General features: G+C 30.3%; 1 protein-coding gene across 13 annotated transcripts in view; it reads right to left on the bottom strand.

Annotated features, from left to right (window-relative positions):
* Positions 1-12,629, bottom strand: part of LOC145248297 (kalirin-like) — an 858,283-nt gene that overhangs the window by 512,665 nt on the left and 332,989 nt on the right. For 8 of the 13 annotated variants that reach the window (XM_080110176.1, XM_080110177.1, XM_080110178.1 and 5 more), the window contains 2 exons: positions 11,625-11,794; positions 2,389-2,472 (listed from right to left, as the gene is read on the bottom strand). In XM_080110176.1, the coding sequence (XP_079966302.1) occupies positions 2,389-2,472; positions 11,625-11,794 (254 nt within the window). The remainder of the gene's footprint in view (positions 1-2,388; positions 2,473-11,624; positions 11,795-12,629) is intronic. The other 5 variants (XM_080110182.1, XM_080110183.1, XM_080110179.1 and 2 more) reach the window with 1 other exon arrangement.

Raw genomic sequence — 12,629 nt, 5'->3', positions numbered from 1 at the left:
AAAATACAAGCGGAGATAGAAACCAAAACCAAAACCTAAAAACAGTGAGTCAATTAGGTCAGCTTGACACGATCTTTAAAAAGTGTTTCCAACCCTACTTATTCTTAACATAAGTAATCTATCATGTGAAAGATTCACACATGCGCATTCATGAAACAGTTGACAAACAGATACAAATCCAAAATCTCCCCACCATCACCACATACCAAGTTTGACTCTTTAGCAGCCCTTTTCACCGGATGAAAATTGATTAAAATTTTTATTCTATACACCAAATTACAAGTCTGTAGATTCAAACTTTGTTGAGTATATAGTTTCTCTCTCATACTCACAAGGCAATTTTATATTGTTTGAATCAATTTCATCAGGAATCAAAAATGAAGCTCAATATTTAATATCCAATAGAGCTATAGATAAATATTAAATTTAAGATTTTTTGTTTTTTTAAACATTGAATATTTTTGAAGTGGAATTTAGTTTCTGTTCATTATCACACTTTTTCTTCTTTAATGATATGTCGAAATTATAAAAAAAATACCTCAACAATTAATAATAATGGCACTATGCCCAGTATTACTCAAATGTTATATATATATACATATACATACACAAAATTTATTAAACATAACAATTAAGTACAAAATGAAACCATTAAATCCTAAAATATTTTCTTTGCTTGAAAGAGAAGATCTCAAAGACTCAAAGTAGATGGTTACTAGAATTTCCCAATGAAAAAGTGAGTGCAACTTGCTAAAAATGGAGAACTAGCAAAAAGAAAATTTTTTAGGATATTTTAGTATGGTTTCTATTTAATTCTTTCCCAGTTTTTTCTTCCCTTCCCATTTTTGTGTTTTTGTTTTTGTCCCTTGCCATATTTTCATTTTCATCAATTATTTTTAATTGGAATTTTTAACCTTGATTTTATTTTAAAGGAGTTTAAGTAAAAAAAAACGTGTTAAGTGTTGAGACAATTTAAACGAGATTTGAAACAAGTTATCTAGCATTTTTATTTTTTTACTTTTTAATTCAGTATGTTTAATTAATTTGGTCTGTATATAACTATTATAAAATTCTGTACCCACCTCCCAAAGATTACATATATGTATTTCTCCCAAGATTCAGTTTGATATTCAAGTTTAACGTGAAACGATCTCTCATAAACAGGATTTTGTTTTAAAAACTGAAGACCAAACAAAAAAAAGTACAGAAGCGATATGACATAGAACATATTTTTATCAAAATCTTTTTATAATCTGAAAATTTGGTACTAACTTAATAATATTCCTGAAAATTAAAAAACAAAAGGACTTTCAGTAACAAAGTTGTTAGACTATGTGGGGATGCATCAAATATGTCCATCAAATATGTTAGTCATGGTATTAGGGTTGAGAGGCGAAATAAAAAAATAAAATGTTAGCCAATAAATTTGAATATGCAATGCTTGTTCAGAACTCGCGCCATCCCCTTTCATGAAAAATAAAAAAATAAATAAAAATTGCATGATGTACGTATCCGTGATGAAAAAAAAAAAACATTGTATACCAAAAATCATGTTAATTGATCAAGTAGTTTTATTTTTATTCATAAAAAAAAAAAAAAATTTTTTTTCAAGAAACTAAAGGGAATTTGTACCTATTACGAAAACAAACAAAGCTAATTGTGAATTTGATTTTTAAAGAGTTTCTGTGAGAGGAGATAACTAATGATGAATTTTAGTTTTTTTTATATTTTTAAAAGTTTTAATGTCTCTGAAATTCAACCAGATTACTTTAAAAAAAAAAAAAACTTGCTAAAGTTTGAATTATTTGGAGTTATCTCCGATGTTCTTTCAGACAGTTTTCAAGATGGTGCAACCACTTATCATTTTGCTATAAAATTCATATTTTCTTATTTAAAAATGAAACCACATAATCAATCGATATGATTTTTGGTGTACAGTATTTTCTTACCATCACGGGAACATGCATCATGCAGTTTTTTTGTTTTTTTTATTTATTTACTTTTTTTTATGAGGGAGGAAGGAAGGTCTGAACAAGCACTGAATATGCCTTCACCATTATGCCTTCACCATCCATTAAATAAAATTTTTAAAAAATAATGAAGATAAAAGTATGGAAGTTTGATATGCTAGATTCAGAGGTAAGCAATCAAGCCAAATTCTTTAGTTCATTGCAAAGAGCGCAAAAGATGAGGATAAAGATGAAGAGGAGGAATGATGATGATGGAGATGGAATAAGGCATAGTAATAGTAGCTCACACAGAGTATATGCAGGTGGACACAAGTTCAGACGATGACCAGCAGTGGGGAGAGGAGGGCAAAGAAGAATCAGCCTGACCCCTGGTGTACATCACCAATAATCGGTGTGTACTTGGTGTAGCCCTACTAACCCTTTGTGCATGGTGGAGGTGGCATCGTGTCGCTGCTGGTGACGCAGATGACAACACTGGTTGCAGCCAACAAGCCGCTGAAGTCTGTCGGAAATAGTAGAGCACAGGAAACATCACAGTAATAAAGCATGCAACACAACAAGCTACGCGTGAACAGTGGAAAATAAAATATCAAAAGTTTATCAATATAAACACAACATTAATAGCAATCATGCAGTATAGATAACCTTGTGTGTGTGTGTGTGTGAAATTAGGGATCTTTCAAAGCAACACATTTCAGGTGAAAACATTATTACATGCTTAAATGCCATGTTGAAATTTGTATAACTTCCAAATATTATAAAAAATAATCCAGTAGAAAAATAATTACAATTAAAAATAAGATTTATCAAATTATCGAATTTTACGGTGTTTTAATATGGAAGAGTTGCGCAACCACTTCAATATGATACAATGACTTATTTCCCCAGATTAAAACGGACTTCAATTAAGGGTCTGCTATTTTTAAACATAACATAATTGGGGATGATATTTTATTAAAAATACATCTAGCACGTCTAATGGATGATTTTTTTTTGTAATTTTTGGGATTTACATTAAGTCGGACATCATGTTTTTATCTGAAATGTGTTGGTTTAAAAGATCACCAATCTATAAAGACACTAAAATGTTTGTTGCATATTTACAAAAAAATCATGTTTCAGAATTTTTGACATGAGGATTGATAATTTTTATTGAATTATTTGAACAAATGTTCTCATTTTCCATGTTAGATTCACAACGTTTCGGCCATTTTAACCTCCAATCTTCTTTACATGCATCTTATTGTCGAACTAGAGAATCCGAAAGTGTGTAATAGATGTAAGTGCTAAGTAATAACCAGTTCCAAATAATAGTATTCTGAAGGTTGATGGTTCCATCCTCAATATAGACAATACTAAGAATACATTTTTTTTTTCTTAATGAAAATCGCTCCCGACAGGACATGAAGTCGCTAGATTGTAACTTTAAAAAAAAAAAAAATATCCAACAATAAGTGTTAGATGGATAGATTCCAACTCAGAAAACAGTAATTATCCCCCCTTTGTCAGAAACATTGTTCATGGAATATGAAGACTAAATGACAAAATAAGGAAGTGAGAGTTACAAGGCTGCCAACCTAATAATGGCTGATGGAATACAGGCAATTTACATGGATTAAAGACTTCTAATCGACAAGATGCACTTGAAAAAAGGTTGGAGGTTATATCAGCTAAAATGTTATAACATCCAAGATGAGAACAGTATTAAAAGCACATAATAAAATTATATTTTAAAAAGGAAAGAAATTAACCATTTTTATATATAATCTTAAGTGTAAATTTGCATACATTCTTTTTTTTTTTTTTTTTTTTTTTACTGTTAAAATTACTTGGTGATTACTTTACGATAATATTTCTTTTTTAGCATGAAACTTAAAATTACTTTTATCATAAAATTTAAAATTACTTATCTTTGAATGAACAATTATAGCAAACATAACTGCCTTTGGTATAAAAGATTTGGGCAGAAAATATATCTTTGGGAAATTAGTTCTAAACAATTATTTGGGTTTACCTACTCATGCGTGAAATATCTGCATTAAAAAAACAATACTTAATATTAAATTTAAAAAAATGTAATTTGGTTGTCTTGTTTTATGGCATATTAACCCTTTTCAGATTATTTAATACTAAATCCAATAATTTTTGGGTGAAAAAGTTTTTATGCTTGCAGTTCTTTATATATTCCAATATTTATTGTTTTTTTTTTGGGGGGGCGGGGGTTGTAAAAGAATATTGTCTTTGTTTTTGACTTTGCAGAACATGACTGAGTTTTGCAAAGGAAAGAGGAAAATCAATAACATCAATGTTCAGTGCATTTTAGGTTAGGAAACTGTTTTTGATGCAAATAAATCACACATTAGTAAACAAATTTTTTTAGATTTCATTTAAAAATTTTTATGTCATCAACATTACTTGTGGATGGAAACAAAGTTTTAAAATAGCTAATAAACGTGGGTTCATTTTTAATAAATTTTCTCCTAATAATTTCTTTCAAATAATATTCATCAGAGGAGTATGGTTAGAATTTAAGTGAAATTGAACATTATTTTTGACGAGTTGGGTTATCCAGCACTACACAGAATCATACTTTCTGTTGTTTATGGAGATTACAGAAAAAGTAAAATCAACAGAATTTTATTTTGTTAGTTAAAAAAAAAAAAAAGCTACTTGATTAAGGATTTTTCTGTATTTTTGTTTTTTAATTAAGTTGAATTCTAGACTTGCACCATTGTATTTGTCCCCCTCTTCCTAGTACTTAACCCTCACCTTCTCATTCTTTACTTCCACACCTCTTTACAGTCGAATATTGGCCAAAAAAGGAATAGAAAAAAGATTAATGACCAATGAATATGGTGCATCATGAAAAATTGTCTGTTTTTAAACTTGCTTCTAGCATTATGAATGACAGAGGACTTCTAAGTGTCAGAGGAAAAGCTCCTCCACTTTCCTTTATTTATGACTAATCAAGAATTAAATACTGATCAGGATTAAATATTAAAAATGATTGGAAATACAATTTTTAGACAAATACTTGCCATATATGATTGAGGAAATCAATTTGATTATGTACCTTGGTGTAAGAAATTATTATACCAGGGTAAAAAACCGGCTCTATTTTTATATAAAAATGAACTCTTTACAATGTTCATAATATATTCAAGCAAATTTCTTCTGTCACATTTTGGAATTTGATAATTTGGATTACTATTCTCATCTTGCTCGTTATATTCACAATGTCACTGCCGACCTTCTTCAGATGCATCCGTTGAAACTTGGGAACACTAAAGTGAAAATGTTCTATTTTTATTCTTAGTATCACCTATGTAGGTAAAAGTTATCTACTCCTGATAAAGGAAGTATTAAGGAATTATCTGCTCCTGAAAGTAATGGGGAGTTATCTGCCCTTAGGATTATATCAGAAAATATGGGAGCAGCCATTTTAGTTTTTGAGTGGAACTCAGCAATGAATTGTAGTAAGCTTTCCATACTTTACAGCTTGTAGCAAGGATGAAAGCTACATCCTCCAGAAACTCATTTCAAACTGATTGTTACTCAGTATATTTATCCGTTGCACAACAGGTGCATAAAAATTCCTTAACATTTTATCCAGTCACAGTTGACATAATGAGAACAATCAATTCCTGTGGATTGAATAAAATTCAAATTTCTGTACAGATTCAAGTTCAGCACAAAGATTCCTAACTTCAAAAGGAAGGGCAAAGGTTACATCGGTCAAAATTTTGTGAACATAACAACCGAGATAAGAATAGTAGTCACAATAATCCAAATAACAATTTTATTATGATGGGATTTATTATAAAATGACCTCATTTTTATTCGCTATTTCAAAATATTAATTACATCTTCAAGCAATGTTGTAGAAGGCAAAACCATAAACTCTTACAGATTTTTTTTTTTTTTTTTTAATAGAAATTCTTTATATATTTTTCATAAATGATAGGTTGCTATGATCAATTAATAATTATAGTTATGAATAAATAAACCATGCAATTAATAATAAAAACTATTCACATGCATAATTAAATTTATGCCATCAAATATCGAGTCAACTTGAAGAGAGAATGAACTTATATCTTTGGAATTCTTATTTCAGGAGAAAAAAACTTGGAAGAAATAAAAAGGACTCTTAATCTTAACAGAATAGTCATTAATAATACATACAACTATATACAGAGTTGACCTTTTGATTAGGAACAAAGCATAGTACCTGTTCTGATGCTACACTTATTCTATTCTGTCCTCAATCAGTGGAGAATTCCTTCTAGACTGAGAATTTTTTTTTTGTGTTCCAATCCAGAGTAATCCTTTTTGTGGAATTCTATTTTTCTCCACATCAAAAACTGACTTTTCGTCTAACTTTGCCCTCGTAGAGAGGCAAACAAATCAGAACTATATCCTAAGTTAGGTCTTCTAAATTTGTTTTTGTATGCCTTCAATGATCCTGTGAGGGGGGGGGGTTCTAATATCAATCAAGGATCGTGTCTATTAATCTTTTGTCCAGTCGGTCCTCTTTTATGACCGTGAAACTTGATTAAAGAGGGTTAGGGTTAATCAAAAGAAATTGGAACTCTTTGACAATAACTGCTACTGTAAATAGAGTTGGGTTGTATGACAATTTTAGTTTCAGTATTAGTTTTGTTTCATTTCCCTTCACATTAGGGTTTCCAGTTCGGTTTCATTGAGCATTTTGTCTTTTCAAAAAAGCCATTTACTTTTACTGTGTGGCGATGACTTGTCATTTCATCACGTTGAATGATGTCAGTATTTCAATAAGGAAATAAGTTTTGAACAATCTTCTGTGATTTATTTCATTTTTCACAGCTTTTTAAACCAGTTGTGATGATGACAGGTTTACATTCAGTCGGATCTTTAACCTGCATCTTGTAGAGGAATTGTTACTTAAAGGTGAAATTAATTTGTGATGTAATCCTTTATTCCACTCTGCTTGGTTTGGTTTGGTTGTTTTTGTTTTACGGCATATCAACCCTTTTCAGGTTATTTAATGCCGAATCCAAAGATTTTGAAGAAAACTTTTAATTAGAATATATTTGTTGTTTTCAAGTTGGTTTCTATTTAACCCATAGTTGGGACCCTAACAGGTACTACCACTCCGGGTCAGAGTGGACCTGGGAGCAATGGCAATTAAAGGGTGGCTCCACACTCCCCAAAGCCCGCAAGCTGGGGCCTCACCACTGGATATAGTTTAAGGTCATATCCCGGACCACCACTCTGCTTGGGTAACACAGATGTGTCATTGGGCAGCAAAGGACGTGGATGACAACCACCAAGAAGAACTTGCCTCAACTTTCAGAAACATAAATGGTTAATCTTCAACAGTGGAATAGTGGTTAGTTATTAAGGACCACCATGAATGGACTACCATGGTTCAGAATGCGGTTCAGGCTAGAGCAGAAGCCAACTCAACGTGACTAGTGTGAAAGCAATTGCAACAAAAACAACTACTATAAGCATTCTGAAGGGTCAAATTTATATATTTGGGTAGCATTTTTTCTCTTATGCATGTTTCATTCTCCAGCAGAGATAATTCCTAATTGTTTCTCTAGCGATCTGTTTTTTTTCCATTTGGCGGGCCAATGTTTGAACGTTCTGTTCAAGTGTAAAAAGAAATTTGCCATAGTCACAAACGTTTTCGACTTCCATGAGTCGTCTACAGGCGAGTGATGGATTAAAAACTGTGTTTAGTGAATTTATTAAAAAGTCAATTAAAATCATTAAAAGCACTTAAGCGTGCCTCCCCCCTCATACTGAGCCTGATAGATGGTCGGTTTGTTCATGTGAAAGAAGAGGGCTTCAATGATTGGGAGGCATAGATCACAATGAGAGACGGCTATAATGGCAGTGTTTTTAATTAGCAATACACACGGACAATAAAAAGCTTTGAATAATCACAGATTTCAAGGGGGCTCTGCTAAAATAATCATATTTTAAAAACCAAAGCACTTTAAGTTTTAAAAATACCACCGGTTTGTTCAGAAATGAATATACTTTAAAATGAATTAATAAATAATAATGTGCATTATATATTTTTTTTTAGAGTTTTAAGCAAATAAAGTGATAAAAATGTGGACATCATAAAACAGCGTTTTCGGTAAGATTTTGTAATAAATCTATCGATGTCTGTTTTAATTTATTTATCAAGGAAGGGAATTGTGTTATTTATATTTATTTTAAGCGTGAAATTTAGTAACAAATTATTTTTAAGTGCCGTTTTGATTTTTGTTAGTTCATCTAAATTTTCTAATAAAAGTATGTAATCAATATACCTAACATAGAAGGATGGTTTAGGTATGATATTAAAGATCTAGCCACCATTATAAAAAATACTAATAATAACGATAATAATAATATTATTAACACATTCTACTTTAACTAGATGCATGCTAATTATAAAATCGACAAAAAAAATAATAAATAGCATACAAACACATTTCAACTATTGAAAAATAAAACCCCCTCTAAACTTAGACTCATTATTTATTATAAAAAATTTAAAACAACTACACCTGACGACAATTTACTCAAAACTAGAAATGCCATGTACGTTTTTAAATGTCCTATAAGAGAATGTGTCTCCAAAAACAACATACATCGGCATGCCTAGAACCAATATATCTCGCCGGCTAACATATCACCTGTCTTCCCCCGAACAGCTCCATTTACCAACACCTTGCAGCATGTGACACCCACAAAAACGAATTTAGGACCATATTAATTAAAAACACTAACATTTTAGCCGTCTTTCATTGTGATCTGCACCTCCCAATCATCGAAGCCCTACTCATTCGCATGAAAAAGATCGATCATCAATCAGACTTAATATGAAGGGGAAGGCACACTTAAGTGCCTTTAATGATTTTAAACGATTTAAATTGACTTTTCAATAAATTCACTAAACATAATTTTTAATTCATGACTCATGGAAGTTTAAAACGTTTGCGACTATGGCGAATTTCTTTTTACACTCAAACAGAATGTTCAAACATTGGCCCGCCAAATGGAAAAAATGGATTGCAAGAAAAACAAACAGGAATTATCCCTGCTGTTCAACAACACACACACACATATATATATATGACTGTATTGCTGTGGTTTTGTAGACGTTATTTCAATGAAACTTCTGTTTTTATGATAGTGCTCAAAACAAGTAGAGCTGCATTATTGTCTAATTTTCTTTATACAAACACTGGTTCTGTATTTTAAACCAGTTAAGACTAGTAACCTGATGATGCTAGATTTCAAAGAAATCACAGCTGCAACATGTATGCACATATGCAGCCAATAATGTTTGTATAAATAAAGAATATATATATATATATATATATATATATATAGCATAAAAAATATTTGCAGGACTGTAGCATATATGTCTAAAAACATGTTTCAAGAGTCATTTCTTTGCATATATAATAAAAATAAGTTCAGATTAACTACATGCGAATGACTTCGATCATTTTAATAAAAATTAAACTAAGTTTTAAAACATATCTTTGAGATTTGGTTTGGATGGTGTTTTCCAGCTATCAACTTTTTTTTATTATTTAATGTTGAAACAAAATACCTATTGTAAACAATTAATTCAAGAAAAGTTGCCATTTTACCCATAGCTGGTGAAGGGGGAAAATTATGGGGCCATTCCTTTCCCCACAGTGGCAGTGCATAAATGGCTGTTTGAAAAATGTGACAATTTTTGTCACAGACAGAAACCAAATCTTCATGACTAGTAGTGCAATTTTTTTAAATCATAAAAATAAGTAAATAATTTATAATTAGTTTTGTTGTTTAGTTTTATGACATATGAACCCTTTTTGGGGGTTTATTTAATACCAAATTCAGTAATTTTGCAAACATTTTTACGCCTCAAGTTTGTTATGTCTTTAAACATTTATGGAGTTTGCTTTGGTTTTGTTGACAAAAATTGTTTTTGTTTTTGACTCTGCAGAACATGATTGAGTTTTGCAAAGGGAAATGACATAAATGTTTGGTGCGTTTTAGGTAAGGAAGTTATGATTGATTTATAACTAAAATTAGGTTTCTGGATTCCAATAGTTGGCTGAACTGGTTAATATAAGTTTTTGATTTCAATAACAAACATTTGATGGATTTTAGTAATTAACCTCCTTTAATATCTACAAATTAAATTAGATGACAAACATAAGTGTGCAAACTGCTATATGCAAAATTAAAATAAAATAATAAAGAAAACACAAAAAAAGCAAACAAAAATGTTTGCATACAACATCAAAACGAGGCAAGCAAGTTAATTTATAAGTACAATTATGTAACAACTTCCATGCTTAACAAAAAATATAATCAGTCATTGTTTTAAAATATGTTAAGAAACTTAGATTTAGAAATTATATTATGGCAAACTTTTGTCAGAGAATATACAAATGTAATGCCTATATAAAAAAAATTCTAATGAAAAGATTGGAGGGGGGAAAAAAATCAAACAACTTAGAAAAAAGGCTTTATTTTATCTTGACTGAAAATGTATGCTGAATTGCAATTTTGATAGCACTAACATATTGAAGCTGACAGAAATTAATTTAAATGAAAGGGTCCACCAAAAAAAAAAAAAAAAAAATATTTAGAATGCCTATCACGTAAATACTCATAAATAATTTGAAAAAACATTTTTTTTGTTTTTTAAATCTAACACAAAAATATTTAAGAACTTCATGCTATGCTCTCCAGGAGTTTTAATTGTAAAATTCTGTCCGTCATATATAAATGCACAAAATATAACGTACAGAAATAATAAACAAAAACTCATATTTAAACCTGGGAAAAATCATCACTGCAATGAAGAATATACTAATAAAGCTAGAGAGCACATTGATAGAAGGATACTAAAATTAGAGACATCGAACATAACGTGGACAACACACCTTAACAAAATAAATAACTCATAAAAAAGGGTTCTTATCCTAAATTCAACCTAATTTTAAAAAAAAAAAAAAAATACAGAAAAATCTTTAAGATGTGTATACCCATTTTACAGACTGAAAATGTTATACTCCAAAAGTTAATTACTTTTTTTTTTTTTTTGTAGAGAAGGTTTTTTTGTGATTTTAATAAAAAATTGTAGCTACTGCAAGGCTGATTTTGATAAATTGAATGGAGCTGCTTCCCCTTATTTATTAAGCATGGCGAATAAAAATATAATGTCTTGCTTCATCATAAAATTTGATTTCTTTTTAGTTAAAAAAAAAAAAAAAAAAACTTCATTAATTTAGGTGATTTTTGGAATATGACAAGTTCATTCCATGATGAACATGTGCATCATAAAGATTTTTTTCAGTGTTTTTGTTTTTTTAATTAGGTCGAATTTTGAACTTACATCAAAAATTTATTTATCAAATAAAGAATTATATAAAAGTTCAAATAGAAATGTCCCACAATATTCCAAGAAACAAACACTATTTCCTAAAATTGAAACCTGACTTTAGACTTCCGGAACTCTCTAACATATTTAAATAAAACCTTAATGAACTTAGAAAAAAAAACTCTTTAATGACTGGATGATGAATCAATCAGAAATCTATAATAACTGAAACAAAAAGTATACAAGATTATTAATAATAAAAATTGTAAGTGTAGAAAACTCACCTAATTTGTTCCAACAGGTTTTCTCCTTCACTGACCGTACTTATAGCTGCCTCAATAGTTGTCTCCCTTTGCTCATTGAACTGAGCAACTAAATGCTCAGCTCCTTCTACTGAGTCGGCAATATCAGAGCTTTGTAATTCCTGCTGCAGTTCTTCAAGCCACGATGTTAACTGCAGGGAAAAAAATATTAATAAATTAAAAAACTTCTAAGAATGTAATTCCTAAATCATTAATTTTAAAAAGAAATTTTAAAAAGGACAAATATAATTATTTAATGATTTTATTTAACCAAATTGAAATAATTCTATTTTTATGTTAAGCTGAAGCTGTGTTACATTCTTTGAAGTGTTGTTTTAATGTATAAAAACAGAAAAAAAAACAAAATTGAGATCCAAATCAACTTGAATGTTACCAATTTTGATTTGCAGAACAAAACAGAAATGACCAAAGCAGTAACAGTTTACAATTTGAAAGCTAGGGGGGGGGGAGAAGCAGCTGATAATAAAATTGTGCTTAGCCTCCAAAAGAATTGCATTCTGCCAAATAAACAGCCTCATGTCAAAAACTGAACTTTGCAACAAATACAACTAGAAATACACTCCATTTGTATAACGATATCCTTTAAGATCATACAGGGTGGCCCACTTAAAAGTAGCCCAATCTATCTAATCTTTCTCTTAATGACCAACTGACACCACAAGACAAAATGCAATTCTTTTTCAAACAAGATGGCACTACATGCCACACGTTTCACAGACCACTAACACAAGTTCATGACATGTTTACAGAAGAGAGAACAATAAGCAAACGGTTATCACCACCATGTTCCTTGAACTTGTCATGTGAATTTTATCTTTGGGGGACTTGAAAACAAAAAGTTTATGCAAATAATCCTCACAATCTAGACCAACTAAAGGAGAACATTACCAAGGCTATCAGGAGAATCACCAGAGAATATCTACAGGTAGTATTTGTAAACGTTGTTAAACGTGCCCAGAAATACTT

This window comes from Euprymna scolopes, chromosome 26, assembly GCF_053919585.1.
Source record: "Euprymna scolopes isolate OS-2025 chromosome 26, ASM5391958v1, whole genome shotgun sequence".
Taxonomy (NCBI): domain Eukaryota; kingdom Metazoa; phylum Mollusca; class Cephalopoda; order Sepiida; family Sepiolidae; genus Euprymna; species Euprymna scolopes.
This window is presented reverse-complemented; position numbering and strand designations above follow the sequence as displayed.